Source organism: Synchiropus splendidus, chromosome 11 (assembly GCF_027744825.2).
Source record: "Synchiropus splendidus isolate RoL2022-P1 chromosome 11, RoL_Sspl_1.0, whole genome shotgun sequence".
In the NCBI taxonomy this organism is placed as follows: Eukaryota; Metazoa; Chordata; class Actinopteri; order Syngnathiformes; family Callionymidae; genus Synchiropus; species Synchiropus splendidus.
This window is the reverse complement of record NC_071344.1, coordinates 21,437,914-21,458,033: the sequence shown is the minus strand read 5'-3', so window position 1 is coordinate 21,458,033 and position 20,120 is coordinate 21,437,914. Positions and strand designations below refer to the sequence as shown.

At 41.6% G+C, this 20,120-nt stretch overlaps 1 protein-coding gene across 1 annotated transcript in view; it reads left to right on the top strand.

The window, feature by feature from the left end:
• Positions 1-19,201, top strand: part of gfra3 (GDNF family receptor alpha 3) — a 57,288-nt gene extending 38,087 nt beyond the window's left edge. The window contains exons 5-8 of the mRNA XM_053879787.1: positions 319-428; positions 1,516-1,650; positions 5,502-5,638; positions 15,304-19,201. Coding sequence (XP_053735762.1) covers positions 319-428; positions 1,516-1,650; positions 5,502-5,638; positions 15,304-15,516 — 595 coding nt within the window. The 3' untranslated portion in view covers positions 15,517-19,201. The remainder of the gene's footprint in view (positions 1-318; positions 429-1,515; positions 1,651-5,501; positions 5,639-15,303) is intronic.
• The last annotated feature ends 919 nt before the right edge of the window (positions 19,202-20,120 follow it).

Sequence of the window (20,120 nt, the reverse complement as noted above, 5' to 3'; positions counted from 1 at the left end):
CACCTGGAAAGGTAATTTTTGGCGTCCTTGTCGATATCACTAGCTTTTGGTGGGGACCTGAAGCTGCATATTTACCCAAATATGCATTTGCCATCGCCAACTGCATTAGGGAAGCGCAATCAATGGATATGGAGAGAACTGCAAAAGACAAGATTCATCAAAAATTGATATTTTTGAATGAATACGTGCATATTTTCTGACTGTATAAGTTAGACATAAAAATTCCTCTTCATCTCATCACCTCCACACAAACCAAGCCATCCTCACTGTCGGCCCACTTCCTGTCTTTGATGTTATGTTGTGCTGTGTTGTTGCCAGGTCCAGACTGGCTGATTTCCTCCAGAATTGCCAGCCTTCCCCTGCAACTGCCAGCGGCTGTTTGAGAGACTCAGCAGGCCTCTGCCTTCGAGCGTATGCTGGCCTCATAGGTACCAGTTTGGGGAGCGGGTGTTGGATCACTTTCTGAGGCTCTGTGTCATCACAAAAACTCCTCTCTTTAATGGATTTCATTTACCACACATCAAACCATGCAGACTTTATGGTTAATAGATGTTCTGTTCAGTAGGTTAGACTTGTATCATTGTTTTCTTATGAGTTCTTATAATTCCAATTCACACATACACACCCACTCATGTTTGCATTTCTGTCCTCGTGGGGATATTGTGTGTTGTTTCTCATCGCCATAATGCTTTCCCAGCCTCTGACCCTAAACTTAAACATCAAAACCAACACGAACAAAATTTATGCCCATTTGTAATGAACTACTTTTACTCACGCTTTAACCGCATAAACCAGTGTTTTTCAACCAGTGATGCCATTGCACACTAGTGTGCTTTGATAGACTTGGGAGTCAGGTGTGCTGCAGGAAATTATTCAGTTTCACCTCTTTTGTCCGGAGATAGTGGTAGACGATATGATGACATTAAATCATGAAGAATTAGAACGTGTTGACGACCTACCAACATGAGGAGATTGTTGGTCACATTCTTTCGATAGACTATGTTGACGGTACTCGTCCATCACTCTCAGTGCACAGTGCTGCGCGAAATGGTCCTCTACCCACACACAATGAAGAAGCTGGTTAAATGCGTAACTTTGAATTGTTTTTAAACCAGATGCGCCTCTAAATTGACCACACACCTTCACAACAGAATGATCCTTGTCGGACCCTTGTCAGTTCAAAGTTTTCTTTGTGGTGTAAAAGTTGTCTAAAAACTAAATGCAGATTTAAAAAAGGATTTTCAACTTAGCACAATTGTGCTTTGGCCGGGGTTCATTTGGTGGTGTTCCGTGGCTTAAAAATGGTTGAAAAACACCGCTCTAACCCTTGTGAGGACAGGTGAACATGTCCTCACAAAGAAAAATGTCCTCACAATAAGGTGGCTTGTATAGACTTGGTACTATGAACAATCACAATTTTATACAATTTTAGTTCCGACTCCAATGTAAAAGTTTTGTTTTCACTCCTCTCCTTTGATTTTTCACTTTGCTAAAAGTCTGTTTATCACCTCACAGGAACAATCATGACACCAAACTACATTAGCAACACCTCATCAGATGTGTCGCTTTGGTGCAATTGTGAAGGAAGTGGCAACCAGTGGCATGAGTGTCTGAGACTGCAACGCATGTTCACCCACAACAACTGCCTGCGTAAGTCCACACCAACACACTCTATTATGTGCCAGTGTGAGAGATGATTTGTGAAAAAATAATTAATAACCTTTTAGCCCTTTGAACTGAACTTTGGTAGTCCTCCCAGGACAGTCGGTAGATCTGCCTTGGTATTTCCAGCTTGTCCATCCTTTACTTTCAGTCAGCCCTACAGCAATCCTGCCGAACACCACAGATTGTGTCATTGAGCCATGGTTCAGGCTTCAGGGCTTGACTTTTACGGTTTTTACTTGCGCAACCATGTTCAGAGTGGACTGAAACTGATGTTCACAACGTACCTCACGAGCCAAAGTTTTTACGAAAAATATTGGTAACCCCTGTCTGTTGAGCAGGGGTCTGAAACTTGCGGCCTGTGGGCCATTTGCAGCCTGCAAGTCTCAATCCAGTGGCCCACCACTAGATGCCCAGACATATCATGGGTGCATGGTCTGTTACAACCCAATTTAAGAACATTAAATGGCGTTGTTCAGCACGTCTTGCTCAGTAAGTGAATGGAGCATGATTCCAATGTAATAATGCTAGTGACTGTTTGCTGGAAGGACGTCTGAGGTCACCGACACTTGCACAGGAGTATCAGATCAAGCCCTTCCAAGATCTTTCACTGTTCAGTGCAGACTGGACAGCGCTTATCTTGACCGCAAATTCACCAAATCGCTCAAATGACGTCAAAACATTAGTAATCACAAAATGTGATTTGGGAATTTGACACTGAATCCCGGGATTAGCCAACATGGCTGATAAACTGTTTTTATAAAGACGTGTGTTTCCGGCAGTGGATAAGTGCATAAGATCATGCTCAATATTTGAAGGTGCTGAATATTTACGCTCCTTGTAATTCGCAGCAGCTCCTCCCAGCTCCGGGGAGCGTGTTTGCAAATCCCAGGATAGTAGGGGAAGGTACCTCAGTTGTCCAGTTGCTCAGATATTTACCTCAGATGTTTAGCCTGCTCTGAACGTGAGATGACATGACATGACATCATGGCCAAATGAATTATTAGAGTGTGAGGAAGTTGCTATCTTCCCTTACCATCCTAGGATTTGCAAATTCAAAATTGCAAATTGTAACTTTCTTTGGGCGAGCCGCCGGGAGGCGTGATCTGAGAGTGGCGTCACAGCCTCAACTCCACCCCTAACACAATTATGGATATCTGCTGTTTGTTGTATTGCACAGTGGAGGCGTACAGTGAACATATAGCTGGCCAACCCGATTAGCCACGATGCTAATAGTCGTGCTAGTCATGTTAGTCAAAACATTGTAGCAAAAAATAGTGTACGCACCAGACTTGTAAGGCATCCTTTGTGTTTACCGCTGGTCTTGGATGTGTAATCAAATGTGGGGAACTTATTTTTGAGATGTTAAAAAACGTTTAACAATCCGTTACTTCGTTTATTGTGTTTATCACAGTATAGTGTAGATGTAGTCAGCAACACAGATTAACTCTGGCTAGCATCTGCTGGCATTTATCACACAGAAAAGATAGTCGATTCACTGTCATTATCTGTGTTTCTGGTCCATCTGGTTTGGACAAGTGTAACGTGCTATATCTTGTGCTCTACCTGTAGTTGCTGGAGCTGAATCCTCTGTTCTGCGGACCAGCTCAGAGCTTGTGGGAGAAGCGACCAGTGCCAAAATTCATCCGTGACAGTTGTTCTGGAACTTATTGAGGAATAGTTTCTAACTCTGACGTCTGTGTCCACAGTCAACTTACGTTTTGATGCTCACAGTCATGATGGCATAAAGCTTTATCTTTATTATTCTAATAAAGATATGTGGAGCCTCGAAAGTACTATGCATGAAATATGCATGACCAAAACGAACAATTCCAATCTGGCGAAACATCTTCAGAAAGTGCACACGTCGACTAAGCTCGTGGAAAAAGAGCCCAAAGCAGATGCTGCTAAGGTTCGCTCGTCTCGTCAGCAAAACTTGACTTAGGAGCAACTGTTGCACAGCCTTTATCTCAGAAGCAGTGGAACATACTAGTAGCCAGGTATGTTGTGGAAGACATGCTGCCTGTCGCAGCTGTGGAGTTGTTACTGCAGTTCATGTTTCCAGTTGGTATAGTTGTGTTAGAGTTGAGATGATCATCACCATCGGTTTTGCACTATTGTTTCTTCCTGCTATTACTAGGTGTTCTGTAAAAAAGAGTTGATTTATTTCCACTGCTAAAAGTATAGTTTCTAATCTAAATGATTACAATAAATATGCCCTTCAAAAGTTTCAATATTGTCATTCGTTCACTAGCACTCACATGACTTTGTAATGGGATTGCACTAGAAGTAGTTTAGCAGGCCACACAAATAACCATAATGGAGCCGATTCTGTCCCAATGTTGCTGGTTCAAAACCCAGCCCGATGACTGTGACTGTTCTGAGATGATTATGTTTGAGCTCTGATATTATATACGGTTTAAAAAAGTTACTTTTGCTAGTAACTAGTTACTTTAAAAGTAATGAGTAACTTGAAGTAACAAAGTTACTTTTCAACGAGTTAACTAGTAACTGTAACTAAGTTATTAACTGAAGTAACTTTCCCAACACTGCCCAAGACCTGCGGGAAGCACAAAGAATGCCTTACAAGTCCGGTACAAACACTGTTTTTCACCACAATACATTGAATAACATGACTAGTGTGGCTATTAGCATCGTGGCTAATTGCTTTGGCCACCTATACACTGTACACAAAACACAAAATGGACTTGGAAGTCGAGTAGACACACTGCCACTTCAGAATCAGTTGAAAAACCTCTTGTAGCTCTCAGTTATTGCCAGGCTGTAAATGCATCTCCTATATTGACACTTGTCCGGGATCTCGCTCTGTCATTTGATTCTTCTGGCATGATGTGAAGAGAAGAGCTAAGGTCGCTCTACCCTTCTGCCGTACAGTGTTGCAGGTTGTGATGCTGATTTGGGGTTGTGATGCCACTCACACAAGTCGCCTGCAGGCGGCTCGCCCAGAGAAAGTTACATCTTGGTCACATCAGTCTGACTCCGGGATTTTGGACTGTTCAAAATGAAACCTGTCATCTCAGGAAATATGACAATAATTTATAATCTATTTATGTCCAAATGTTACGCATTGTTGCTTTTAGAAACAACACAATGACTGATGTCCGTTGCTCACGGAACTCAAGTAGTGAATTCCGGATGGGAGGCATAAGCAAATATTCTGAAACTACATGTTACCACTTTAATAGTAGTCTTGTGGTTTCTGACAACAATTTTTATTTTGGCACATCTCTATTCAATATAAAATCAGTGAATTGAGAAAATGTACATTTATCTTTACATGATTAACACATGTTGTGCATCAGATATATTTTATTCTGCTGTTTTCCGAATCGTGTAAACACATTCATGCACCCTTCAACGGTGAGAGCAGTGATTCGCTGAGTCTCTGCTGCTAGATATTATGCATTATAACTTGTCAGGCTTTATGTTTTCATCTATTATCACACAGTTAATAAATCCTTTACTTTCATGCAGGGTTTTTTTTTCACGACAATGGTAGTTTGCTCCCACATTAATGTTCAGCAGCTGGGCTAAGTGAGGCGAGAAAACGCCAAAGGCCAGAAACCCTCTGGCTGTCAGGTCATCACAGCAGTTGTCAATAACACCATCAATACATAGTGAGCTCTCATGTCCACACACTAAAGCTTGGGTCGATTTGTCAATACTCTTTCCATAAAGCTCCCAGATTTATCAAGGCACTGATAGCTTAAACAATAAAGCTGCCCAATAGATATGTCGGTTCACGCCCACAATGCCACACACACACACACACACACACACACTTACACATGGAGTTATTGGGAATCCTTTCTGTGCAGGCAACTCTATCATTTGGATGGGAGACCCTGGACTGCTGCCTGCAGAAGTAGACTCCCCCCCTGCACCCAGACCGTCCCCACTGGTCCAGGAGGATGAACTGTTAAGCAACAACCACCTGCCTGAGCACAACAATGTGGTGAGCACACTTCACATGCTCAACAATCATCCAGAGTGTTCATTTACCTTCAGTGTCAGAGATTTTAGATGCTGTGCTTTTTCTCCGGCCAGCAGGTTATAGACGTAGAGTCGGGAGAAGAAAGAACCATGGAAGTAGTGGAATGCAAGCTTCGGTTTATTACAGAGCAGCATCAGCATAACATGACTCCAGATACACAACATTACACACATACAGTACATGTCCATAGATAGTATTGTAGGCTGTTCGATAACTGGAAGTGTTTACATCCAAAGGCAGCCACCTCCTGCATATTTGGAAATTTAGCTGAACATTCTGTTTGTGCAATAGTGAATGTAATCTTTAAAAACCAACCAAATCCAGCGAATCCAGTGGGTATGTGTCCAACATTCCATTGGTGCTAGGAAACAGATTATCATTTGTTGCACATGTCCCTAATGAGACGTCAAATTATTCACGCTGACCCAAGAACACTGTGTCCCATGTCGTCAATCAATACATTTATTATTATTAATATGAACTTATTTTAAATAGCTAATGCATTACTACATTGCCCAATATAAATGTTGATTTCAACATAAACATTTTGATGTGACATCATGCTCAGACAAAAATAAGATTAGATTCCGATAGTTTTACTTCTTCTCCAGGGCCCTCATGTAGTCGAAGTGCAACCAGTGACTCAGTCGCCTACCTTGTTGGAGGGGAGTCCTGTTTATTGTTGAGAGTGATGGCACCTCTCTTGGTGAAAGCCCTTGCATCTCACAGTTGAGTTTGAATCTGTTTTCCATGGGTTGATCCGATGTGTTTTTGTGTTACGTTGTTTACTAATGTAGACTGCTGTGGTTTTAACTGTTCCGCTGTGCTGTAGAGTTGCAAGGATTTGCACGCTTTTGTTTGAGCTTGGCTGTCAGAGATGTGTGTTGATGACATGTGCTTGATGTGGAGTGCAAACGTGTTGTCATTATGAAGAGAGCAACGATACTATTCATCATGTGACGATGCTGCTATACTGTAGCATTGTGTCCAGTGATTATATGATTATTTGTCAGTGTTTAGTGCTTAGTGTTTCACCCAATTTGTCTGCAGATGGACAATTAAATGATATTAAATAATGTGCAATTACAACCTGTTGACAAGCTACCAACGTGGTTACATGGGTTTGGTCGCATTCTTTGATACACTTAACTGTAGCCATCACTTGCAGCGTGCAGTGTTGCTCGCATTTGTTCCTGCAAATAGCAAGCCAAAGTCGCTGAGTGTCAGTAGCTACATATTAAAAGGGATTTTCTACAGGACTCTTGACTAAGCACAATTGCGCTTCGGCATTTTTTCAAATTACAAAGTGTGGCGTGGCTTGAAAATGGTTTAAAAACATGGGTTTATGTGTATGTGAGATATCAGAAGAACAGAATATATATATATATATATATATATATATATATATATATATATATATTCTGCTCTTCTGATATCCCCGGATCATCACAAAGTGCCACGACTTTCAGGCTCCAACCTTTGGCTTTGTGGGAGAGGTCTGTTATGCATCCTTGATGAATGTTGTTAGTGCTGTGACCTTCACTTAAAGGTATAAAGTGGCTGACTAGTCAACTGACTGGTCACTAGCCTGAAGCCAACGTCAGTCATCATCAGTGCTGAGCGGTGTTGTTTGTTTTGAATGGCATTCTGATCTTGGTGAGTTGGAGTTTGAATTGAAAACTACTCTGGAATGTGACCAAAGCTAGCACATGCACCAAAGTTCTGCTGAATGTTGGACCAGAGACAGCACTTTGGATCCTGGCGTGTCAACTCAACAGTTGCAGCCAATTATGAGAAGAATGAGTCACTGTCTGCACTGCACAAAAACTGTGCATGCTGGTCCACATTTCAGTTACGTTCTCTTGCGTACTCTGTGGCTGGAGTGTCACTGTAAGCTACACATGCAGTGTGATGTTTTTCCACTTGAGTTGACTTGAAAGTACTGCAAAAATGTAAGTCATGTACAATATTTTATCTGGTTGTGTCTGATTATATCTGGGTTGTAGAATTGGCACTGCCTGCGGAAGAGGATGCCGCCACCAATACAGGAGCGGATGTTAGTCGAATATCCAACTATTTTCACCACGGTGTTTTGTCGAGGCACCAGACCTGCATGTGTTGATATGAACCAAGGCAGACGAACACATCAGGAAATCTTTTAGGACCACTAAAGTTTTAAGTCCACTAAATTCTCCGCAATTGTCACACGCCAGTGTCGGTTGTCAAACGTAGTGGCGCTGGGGACCGCGGCGCGCCATCACGGTCACGTATTATTCATGTATCCAGGTACAATGAGTGTTTATCGAATTCATTGTGATATGCAGAATTGTCATTGCGGAATTATTTTTTGGTGTTATATCGTGTACGATAAGTTATCGCCCACCCCTAACATGAGGTATTCAGAGAACACACAGGCGTAGAAAATACCATTGCTCCCATCTGGCCCTGCCCACCACTGACTATTAAACGTGGTCCAATCCAATCAAGGCTCTGGCAGTGGGCACCTTAGCAGACCACAGTCTGTCCCAGGATCCCAGCATGTGTCAGTGCCAGAAATGTTCTGATGTGCTGGACAAGCGGGGATTCCAGCTTTCTCTTCCTCTATGTGTCCTCCTGTGTAGCTCTCTGAACGAGTGGATGTATTGGTTGGATGCAGAGCATCAGTCAGGCTTCATTAACATGAATTTATTCATGGCCATATGTCTCTGAGTCTTTCTCTTCAAGCAAATCCCTTAATTCCATCCTTTCCTACACTCTGCCTCCCTCTTTTCAGGTCTCACTCACTTTATTCTTCCCCTCTGTTCTAAGCATTTCTGCTTTCTTTTGCATAAGCTGCCCTCTTTCAGGCCTTTTTCTCATCCATCCACACGCCTCTAGCTTCCTCAAAGAGTTTTTTGGCTTGTAATTTGGTGCAAAAATAAATTCATCCTTGTCTGGAAGAGGGAATATTTAGACAGACCTCTCAAAGAGGAAAAATCTATTAATTAAAAAAATAATTAATTAATTAAAATAATTTTAAAAATTGTGTTCAAATTGGACTAAAGATGTTGAAATCCACCTGCTTGTATTATTTTTGTATTAGTATTATTGTATTCTTTTGCTATTTTTGTGAGGACCTCTCATTGACATAATGCTTCCCCCAGCCTCTCCCCTCAACTTAACCATCCCTAACAAATAACCTCAACCAGGACTCTGAACCAAACGTAAGCACAATTATAATCCAACACAGGAAACAACTGTTGTGATTTTGCTTTCTTCCTCTGTATACTCATTGTTATTGTTAAAGTGGGAAAATGCAATGTGCATTAATTGTAAAAACACTGCATCAAAATGGAGTTTATGAGATTGATTTATTCTGGTTCTCTTTGCTGAGCGTGTTACCTTGGTGGTGGTGTTACCTTGTCTTTCATATGCTAATGTTGGTCAGAGTGGCTGAGCCCCCTCCACATGCGGCCCTTTCCAAAGGAGGATTTGAGATCAAATTGAAGACATGTTCTCTATAATCAACTCTCAACTCTCTCATCATTAAGAATCAGGAAAAAATTGTGAATATATAGCTATACTTGAAGATTGGCTTCATTTCATTTAAGAATATTTAGTTGACGGACCGACGGACTTTTTGAATATCAGCACTTCACTTGGCTGTTAATTTGCATACATTTATTTTGAAATAGCACTTTTACTTCCTTCAAACAGGAAGTAAACAAGTCCAGTCAGTGCTCGTAGCGTGCAGTTCTTCGGGTTGATTTTAACAAAACCCAATGTCAACCCAAAGTGCAGTGTCTCAAAACTCATTTCGTTATCATTGAGGAACATCCACCGGACTGTCCAGGGTGAGAAAACATTATGTTTGTGGGCTCTATTAAGCTCTATCATTGTTTTAGAGTGCAGGCCATTTCTCTTACTAAAATCCTATTTAGAACCTGTTCGATGGACTTTAAAGACAAATGATGACAGTCCTGAAAGAGGAGGAGAAACAGGGTTGCTGACGTAAGTCAATACAGCATCTCCATGTTTCGTTTTTCCCTGTCTAATGTGGTCAGTACTCTTCAGTCTGTTTTCTCTGTCCTTTTGCAACTGAGAGTTACAGTGGATCTGAAAGGAGGATGCATCCTGAAACTGTTTGGGTCCAACATTAAGGAGCAGCACATAATCAGCACTGGGTAGACGGGAGCAACAGAGGCTCATGGTGGACAGGAATATGTTGTACTTCATCACTAGAGTTGCTTAGAATGTTTGTAATGAGCCTGTAAACAATTTTTTTACTCTTTGTGAACAAAACAAATGTTTTTGCTTTGATACCTGTGAGAATGTTATTTGTGATGAGATATATTGTGAATTAAAATAAAGAATACATACATATAAACTCCCTACATGTACCTTACATATTTCTATCTGACCGATGGCAGTGGATGGAAGTAGAGGCCAAATCAACCAATCCAGTGAAGGGGTGGTGTCCAGTGTCTGAGCAGACAGGGGATTAGGGCGGTGTCACACCTCGTGCTCTGTCTCGAGACGAAGTGAGTTCAGCTCAAATGTCCGAGACGTGAACGCAAGCGAGTCGGGTTTTGGCCACTGCCTTGATCCCGGGATCCTCGTGATGTGTATGGGTGTTTGATAAGTCTCGTGTTTTCGCCTTTGTTAGGCTGATAAATACGTGATTTTATTAACGGGTTTGCTGAAATGAATAATGCTGCGCTCTACAGTAACTGTTTTCACAGCAGTCATCTTGCAACTGCGGAGTTATCTACATGATTACAACAGCGAGGAGGAAGACGCTGATATTTCCCAAGTTAATTACCATTACCATTACCATTACCAAGACCATTGATCATTTCTGATGTCTGGATCTGTACTTCACTGACTAAAATCTTCTCAATCGTCAGTAATCTCGTGCACTTTGTTCAACGTGTTGTGAGAGCTGCGTGGAGCAGTCAAGACGCTCCATATAACGCAGCTCATTTCTGCTATTTCCTTGTAAAATAAACATGATTTATTTAGTTTAGTTTTTGGCTGTGAAACGCCACATTGTGTTACAGCGGTGGCGGAGGTCTGTCATCATTTAATATCTGAGGTGACGATTTGTAGCCCTTAGAAGTGGCTAAGAAATAAGGTGGTCAGCCCGATAGTGCTAAATGGCGGCGACTTCTTTGAGATGTGCTTCGTCTGGGGTCACAAATCTGCTATTTTGCGCAGAGCGCCACCAGCTGAGGAGAAAATAAAGGACATTGCCTGAGGTGCAGAGGTGTGAGGCTGCACAGCAGGGGGCGAATTGAACTGAGACAGAATCCGAAGTATGAAACCGTCCTTAATGTACGTTCACACAGAGAGCTATTTTTTTGTCGCGGTAGCGCCAGTCGTCAGTAGCTGGTTGCTAGCTCAAGTTGTGATTGATTGTCACCTGCCCGGTTCGAACATGTCCACAAAGTAAGTCAATTGCCGGGGCCGTGGTCTCAAGTTGTTGTGGACGGTGGATTGAAGATGGCGGAGCCTGTGCTTAAACTATCGCTACTTATTAAATGAAAACATGGAAAAAGAGACGTCTATCATTTCGTTGCATTCGCCAGAGCCGCACTGTGGTGATGGTTAAATTCACACTGGTGAATTTAACCACCTCCTCCAGCAGCGTCAGCTGGATGCGGCCGCTACGAGCGGTACTTCAGGCAGAACTGGCGACCCGTTGGTCCGGATCAGTGGCCGAATACAGGACACCAAGCACTCACGGTCTGTCCTCTGGTGAACGTCTGTCCTCGGTAAGCAACTCAATGTGTTGTTATGTATACAAATTATGTTCCAGTCTTTCTGAACTGTCATGAAGTCACCTGAACAATTCATGAAGTCCTCGGTCGTATTTGCTGTATGTCTTGAGTAATTTTCAGAAATACATAATCTGTCATCGTCAATAATTGGGACATTAAAATTAGACTATTTGAAACAATATTTATATTTTTTTAGTCTTGTCAGTGAGAGCCACTTTGTTGTAAAAAAAACAATCCAACATTTGCATTGCGATCAAACTGTTTATCCTGTGAGGTAAATATATTGTTGTATGGTTGATATAAGCTTTGTTAAATTTCACCGCTGTTTTGCAGGAATTCTGAAAACAGGAGACTCATTCATCACCAACTGCTTTTGTGTTGGTGTGACCATCCACTTCCAGGAGCTGACCAGAGGACTGCAGCTGCCGACCGCATGTTTTTGTTACAGATGAGGCTTCTCCTTTGTGGAAAAACAGTTATCAGTGCACCACGACTGCTCGTTCAAGAGCGATCCACCAATTTTAACAGAGCAAAGATCCTTGAATATTGTAATTCATCTGTTCAATAAAATGAAGCTGTGTTCAACTCAATTTTTTGACATTTTGCATAGTGCTTTTGATTTTGTTTCTTTTCTGAAAATGCCATTTTCCACAACAAGAAATGTTCAATGTCAAACCTCTTTTTAGCGAAAATAAAATAATAACTCATTCATTTATACTCATTCAATACACCCAGAATCATAATCAGAACTACGTAGGTGTGTTTTGAAGGACCGTCCGTGCAGGAATGAGCCTCAAGAGAGGGGGAGGAAAGGGGGCGACATCTGGTTCCTTTAATGAGACTGTGGCTACAAAGAAAGGGTCCAAATGATCCAAATTTCAGTCAGCTGTTTTTTTGCTTGATAAAATAACTTGTAAATGAGGTGCTCTTCTGTTTTTGTTGCCAATCTCTGTATTAAGGGAACCAGGACCTTGAAAACTAGCTGGGTTTGTGGAGGTAGTTCATTAGTAGATGTTTGAGCGTCAGCATCCGGTGACCCCTTCCTCCGTTGCTCTCTTCCTTCGGTGTCCTGCACATAAAGTTGAGTTCAGTTACATCCTGTAGTGATTTGTACTCATAAAAAAATCTGTATAGGACAGCAATAAAGCAAGTCATGTCACTATGCTTGTACGAAGTAGTACAATAACATTTAATAAGAAATGGAATAATACTAGAAAATGCTATTTGTACATACTTCGGGACCAGGAGTGGATGAGGAGGGGCCAGTGGCAGGTGGAGGAGATGCAGCAGCAGCACCAGGTGAGGCAGGAGGAAGGTCCATCCTCCTCCTCATCATCACCAACATCATGAGTGGATCCATCCTCCTCCTCTCATTGATGACAATATAGCATGATTACATTATTGTACTAGCTATACAGAGAAAAAAAGCTATGCAGAAAGCTATATATGTTATATATGTTTTTTCAATGTCAGATTCATCAATGAAGTAACGTACAAACCTAGCTCATGATTCATCTGTTGCTGCTGCTGCCTCTCCAGTCATGTTGGCCGAGGTCTCTCTTGGAGATGAAGGGCTCCAGAAGAGAGAGGACATCGAAGAACGATCACTTCACGGCACTAGATGCCACTGACCACTCCACTCCTCGGTCACCTCCTCCCCTCATATAAACAGACCCTTCCACTTTCCTTGGACGTCTCATCTGAATTAAATTAAATCGGAAACAGTAATTATTTACTCTGTAGCCATGCATACGTAGTTTCTATGAAGCAGTACATTCGCTATGTAAACTAGGTAGACACCACGTTTAGGCGAATAGAACTTAAGTAAACTTAATTAAATAAAGGTCTCAACTCACCAGGAACGCCACCATTGTGACGAACTTTCCGACGACGGAAAGGCGGGAGGTCTGCATGTAAACAACTGCAGCGACTAACTTCTCCTCATCCTGCACACGTCACTCGGCTATCTGGTTTCTGATTGGTCAACGCACCGCGACTGGCCACAGTAGAACTACTGCTACTGTGGTCAGTCGTAGGTCACCAAAATGACTATGACAGATTCCAGACATTATCTTTCCGTTCAGCACAGTCTGTTTCTTGATCGCTGAGCCTTCATTCATGATAGCCTATTTAAACAAAATTTGAATGCATGGAGCCCTCAATAGTGACTGAGACTCTGAGGTAGATCCATGATCGACATGATTTACATAATGTTTCACATTGTTAAGACATAAACCAAACGTCTGCCACATATTTCTTGAAGTATTCGTCATTGATAACCGGCAAGTCATTTTTACACAGTGGGCAGTAAACATGAGAAGCACCACTCACATTGCTGCAAATATTTTTATAAGTCGTATTGTTGGCCTTTTTCAACTCATCTTTTTTCAACATCTACAGACTGATCGGCTGACATCAGCAGTGTATTCCACGTCATCTATCTGTCAGTGCAGCAGTTTACAACTGCATCCCATAGGAACGGATGTCTGGACTTCTTTTGATCGTGTGGCAGTAGGTCCACCTACCGGGGGATTGCAATCTTCTGGTTGGGCACTAATGCCTTTCAGCATGCTCTAAAATCCAAGATTCTTTTCTTATCAAGGTCTAGAAAACCAAGATCACGAACATTTTAAGAGTGCAACCTGCACCTACAAACCTTTGCTTTAGTTGGTTTAGACTGTACTACTCCCGTTAATCAACCTACCATGGCACCTGATTCAATGTGTCAATAAAAAAGTCCCACTGCTAGTTTGAGGTACATAAGGCAGCACACTGGATTCTGTAGGCCTTGGGCAAATGGACAAGCATAGTTTACAAATTAAACAGGATGCAACCGTACCACGAAAACTGATGTACATGAAAAGAAAAAGAGAAGGAACAGTTGGAAATACAGTATATTCTTGTAATTTGATGGAACAAATATTAGAATTTAGCAGTGAATGGAGACCATGCCTACCAGTAGTGTTTCGGCCAACAGAGAAGGTGTTGCCAGATTTCACAGTGCATGTAGTATTCCACGTATACATTGTGCTGTGAATTGAAAGTCTAATGCATCATGCAACGCTGAAGACTGCCGTTATCGCCCAAAGTCACTATATTACATATTGGGAGAGAGGATCTGTTGATGGTGACATTATTGTACATATTGTATGTAACTTTATTCCTGCTCTGTTTACATTGTTTATGTATGAACCAGGTATATTTGTATGTGCAAACATTCCTCCCATCTTTATCTCACTTAAATGGCTCTAATGTTGTTATATCACTTCAAGATGGTGTGGGCAGTGTCCCGAAATGTGGCCAACTTTAGGAATAAAGTACTATGTTTCCAAAAGTCATGTGGATAGGGGGACCTGAGAGGATATACAGAAAATATAAGTCAGACCTGGGCAAATAGCGGCCCTGGAGCCAAATGTGGCCCTTAGTAAAACTATAAAACTGACGTTAGACTGTTTCTGTCAATTTTATCTATTTATTTATTATGAATGCACCTTAAATAGTGAATCTGGATAATTGCTTTGTTTCTGACTTAGCTTTAGTGCTAGATCAACAAATCAGAAAGAGTGGAGGCCTGTGCCATCTCCAGATGTTGATTAAAACCCAGAGGACAAACATCTCTGGCTTCCCTGTCACTGAAATGTAGTAGTAGTTTATTTAAATCCCACATCAAACATACAACTCTTTCATCTCAACTTGTCAAAAAGTACTTTGTTGATGGTTGAAAGGATGTGTCAAACAAAAGCCAACCATGTCACAATAAAGATTTTTCATTCAAAATGGAAATTACATTGGGGGGAAAAATGGAAAAGTAATAACAGTTTCCAAAAGTGATTCTGAGTTCTTCTTGTGTTATTTACTCCTTGCTAGGTGGAGAGTGAAGAAGAGGAAACACTAATGCAAACAGAAGTGGAGACTGATGAAACAGACCAGTTTGATGTGATCCCACAATACTCAGAAAGGGCCACGGTTTCCAACCTGGGATCTTCAGTGGCTGGAGGAACACCCACTCATATCTCTGCCACCCCTGAATCCGTCCTAGTGCTCCTGCTGCTTCCATCTGCCGCTCTCAACTGGGGATAGAGCAGGGGTTTGGCAAGGAGACACAAATCTTTACATCATACACATATAACCACCTACTCACATACATTGGACCTACTCCACCTCTCAACTCACTGATGGAGAGTGAAAAGAATTGGGCTTCACCTGTCAATGGCCTCCCCTGAATGCCCATCACTATGTCCCTCCCTTCTTGTTTGGAAACAACACTTTGTCAATGCTTACTGCAGTCACTTTGGTGTCCAGCCACCATTGACCAGTGATGTAGACGCTCCTGTTTGAACATCAAGAGAATTGTGTTTGTCAGAGTGGCTTGCTTGGTTGTCAGGACATGAATATTAGCTGACACACACACACGCACACACACAGATGTGTTGTTACTGTGCAATAATGGTTTGTGTTGTTTGGTTTATGTCATTCTGTCACATGGTAACTGGAAGTGTGAAATATCTCATTTACAAATCCCTCTCCTTGATAATTAGTAGGCTTTCATCAACCTGCAACCTTTCTTATTTTCAAGGTAAGAACTCTTGTTCTTCAAGTATTTATTTATACCAAAAAGCACCTGATTGCAATTGTGATTGGACTGTGCACATAGTTGGCACTTATGTAAGAATAAGGCCGATCCTGTTCAGCTGCTAAATTCACATTCGTCAACATGCCAGACAACATTAAAGTCCAGATGAAAAAAAGGTGTTTTTATTGACTTATGCTTGGTCAATTTTGGTCAGTGTGTGTATGTGGGATTGTTTATATACTTATATACTTTCTGGGGACCTCTCAACAATACACTATCCTTGTGAGGACCGTATGACATAGTGATGACATTTGGCTGGACCCCAAGAAGTTCAATTTGAGGAGACTTTAAAAATAACTGGGTCATTATGATTGGGTGTAATTTTGGTTCAGCGTCATGGTTAAGGTTAGCCGTGTGTTTTGGATGGTTAGGGTAAGGGTGAGAGGCTGGGGAACGCATTGGCAATGAGAAACCTCAATATGTCCCCACGGGCATAGAAAAAGTGTGTGGCCACTTCTTGACAAAACACCTTGTGATAATTGGGTTTAAGTTTGGCTAAGAGTCATGGCTAAGTGAAAGAATGTAAATTGAATGTGTTCTTTGTGTCCCGGTGCAAAGCATTTGTCTGCCTCCGTTGTGAATGACTCCAATTAAACATCTCTCTTGAAGAAAACTGCTGTGAATGATGATAGGCCAGGTATGACCAGCAGTGCAAACAGGCAAAGACAAGGAGCCACATCATCCAAGTATCTTCGTTTTTTTTTCTGTTCCTTCACAAAAACGGCATTGTCTGAACCTGATGGAATGATCGACAGGTATGATATTGTTAACATGCTGCTGTGAACAAACACCGGTTTTACACAGAAATAAGGTTATTGATCATGATAAAAATGCATGCGTCATGGTGGCTCAGGAGAACAGACCCAAGTGCTAAGATTGCAGCTGACTCAAAGCAATGAGGTTAAATTTAACAATGTTTAATACACAATAACAAGAAAATAACAGGGCACAGACAGGAAACGTGGAACTAACGACGTCGCCACCAAAACGTGGAGCCAGGGAAACACTCAAGCACGGGGAAAAACCTGAAACAGAAAAGAGGTGAATTACAGTTAAGCTTAAATAACGGGGACAACCAAAACACACTTGGATAAACTCATGAGGCCCAATCAACGAAAAACGTTGGCTGGTGGAATACTCAAAGACACATGCGTGGAAGAAAAGCCAACAAGAGAAAACAAAATATGAGTACAAAATTCTCACACAAAGCACAAACTTGCTAGAAAAGGACAGAAAATAAACAAGGAAGAAACAAAGGAAGCGGCAGAAAAGGCACACACAATCGAAAGATGAAAAGAAACACGATAGAATTAGTCTCGAGGAGATCTTTACCAGTGGTTGTGGAGCAACTATCTGGCAGTGCAGACTGGAACCAAGGTGTAGAAATCCGCAAAGCTTGATCAGCAGATGGGAACAGAATGAAGGAAATGGAAACAACACACAGGAAATAGGAAATAACAAAATAAAAGCACACGGAAACCGAAACACAGCATCATGATTTCATGACTGGCAGCTCAAGTACAATCAGCCAAAAAGATGAAGTGGGAGCTTCTGAAAAAACTTTTTTTTATGTTCAGAATCAGATTACTTGGGGTGAAATAAGTTGCTGAATCATGTTTTCAGGACCTGCTGAATCCTACTGACACAACGTTCTTTGATGACGCAGAGTCTGGGCACTCAGTGGCAGCATGGGTGAGGTTGCTGAGGTAAACATAAGTCCATGGAAAGGAAGAAATTAATCTGATATTGAGAAGTTGGTACGACCTTGTCCCCTCATATGTCCCACTGAAATATAAATTTGTTTATTACATTCATACATTCATCCATTTTGATGTTATGTAAATGTACTTGCTTTCTTGTTTCATACAGTAGACAGACAGGAATTTGGATTATTCCGTTGCCAAGTGACAACTTCTGCACTCGTTGGTATGCAACTTGTCATCTCATGATGAGCATAAAACACTCACAGTGATCTAAGAATAAATCCTAATGAACTTCACAATAAGACCAGAGTGAACATAACACAGAAAAGTCAAGAACTGTGATGATCATTGAAGTCAATTCCAGACACTGACAGATAGTGGATGTCATGAAAACGTGCATTTCATCAATTGTGTCCGACGATGTTCATGACACAGGGTCAATAGGTCAGAAGCAACTACAAGACACCTGGTTCCACACCTTCCTCTTGGGGCACTCAATAGATTGGGATGGCAGTGTTGGTGATGACGTCAGAGCTGAACTGCGTGATCCTGGACACCTGCCAACTGCTACAGCCTGGGTCACCCCAAATGCACCCAATATCATCCCACTGCCGCCACAAATGGATGCTCCCGTTTTTGCAGGCTGGAATGCCACCACAATCTGCCAACAACACATCTAGTTAGAGTCACAGCTAAACGCAAGGTTAGATTGTGCCTATTAACTGGTATAGTTTCTGCAAGAATGACCACTTTTTTCCCCCGGTAAACACAATGGAAGGGGAAATTGTGCTGTACCCATGCGATTGGTTAGTAATGCCATACGAAAAACCTCCTTCACTGGCCATGCGCATGTGTCATGATGGAAACACCAGGGCTGAAGCTTGTCACTTCTTGAGTACTTGAGTGTTTTCTACTCTGTTTCTGAACCTCCACACACTTTTTGCACCTCTTCAGGCCAGTTTAATTATATATGTTTCCACACGTTCCCCAAGACCCCAAATTTAGGAGAGTGTTGTTTCAAGTTATGTTTGTCTGCTATTAACATTCTTCAATACATGTCAATATTGGGAGAAACTGAGTTTTTTTTGTTTTGTTTTTTATCCATTACATAGAGACAGTCAATATCCTGTTTTATATTCCACCAAGATTGAAAAGGAGCAGAGTGAAAAACAGCTCTTGTCATTTCTGCCCCTTATTTTTTCTAAACAGTGGTTATCAGTGTTTGCTTGTTTCTGTGTAATTGCGTTATGTAGTGTACACTTATACTTGTTATGCTCAATTAAATGTTAGTATTTGTCAACGGTGCATGTATTAATTATAAGCTGCATCGAGAGGACTTTTGGCAGGTAAGTGTGAAAGAAAAACACACAAGTCCTGAGCACAATTATGTGAATGTGCTGCATAAACATATCCTGAGCACAGACAGCAAAATCACCACCACACCAAATGGCAGGGCGTCTTCATATGTTTTGTATGGGAGGCGGTTGCTCACATGACAGGATGCTTCTATCCTGGACTGTGCCAAAAACTGAGCTTACAAGTGAGTTGTCAAACGTGATGTTCATTATAGTGCCTCGACTGAAGTCAGTGTAGACTTTTCCTTGGTGGAGCAACAATGCACGAGGCATCTTACATCTGTAGCCTCTGCAGGGCATTGATCTGGATGAAAACAAGCGTAGAGATGCCAGATGGAGAGCCATGCAAAGTAAGGCAGTTTAGGTACAAAGTTGTTGATCCATTGCCTAAGAAATTACACAAATAGATGATGCCTTGTCTTACGCAATGTTTCCTCTCTAAGTTGAGTTAAAATATCCTACACCAGTGCTTAAGAAAGTTATGACCTAATTGCACTATTTGACACAGGTTTGAGCCTCACAACTGCCATTGAATTCACAGCTCCAGCCATTATTGACTTAAAATAAGTATATGAATGAAGGAGTCATTTCATCAATTTGAATATATTTATATCAGGTGTGGGTGTATCCAATACAAACCTCTGTTGTCTGTTGACGCCACTTGTGTTCAGTCTCAGTGCAGGAAAGAACAGCAGGGGCTGTGTGCAGTCAGATAGAGCAATGCAACCAAGTGGTTGCACATCCATCATCCTGCAACGCAAGACCAAGAGCAGCTCACTATCACAGGATCAGAATCATGCATAGTTAGCGGAAAAACAAACATTGCCAGTTAAGCACTCGAAAAAAATAGGCACCTTATATTAAGTAGGGATAAAATCAACAAGTTTAGATGTGGAACACTAGCAGTTTTAATCAACCTGTGTGACAAAAATTATTTGACATTGCAGAGATTTATTGAGCATTCCTGCTCTGAAACTTGTTAAACATACATGC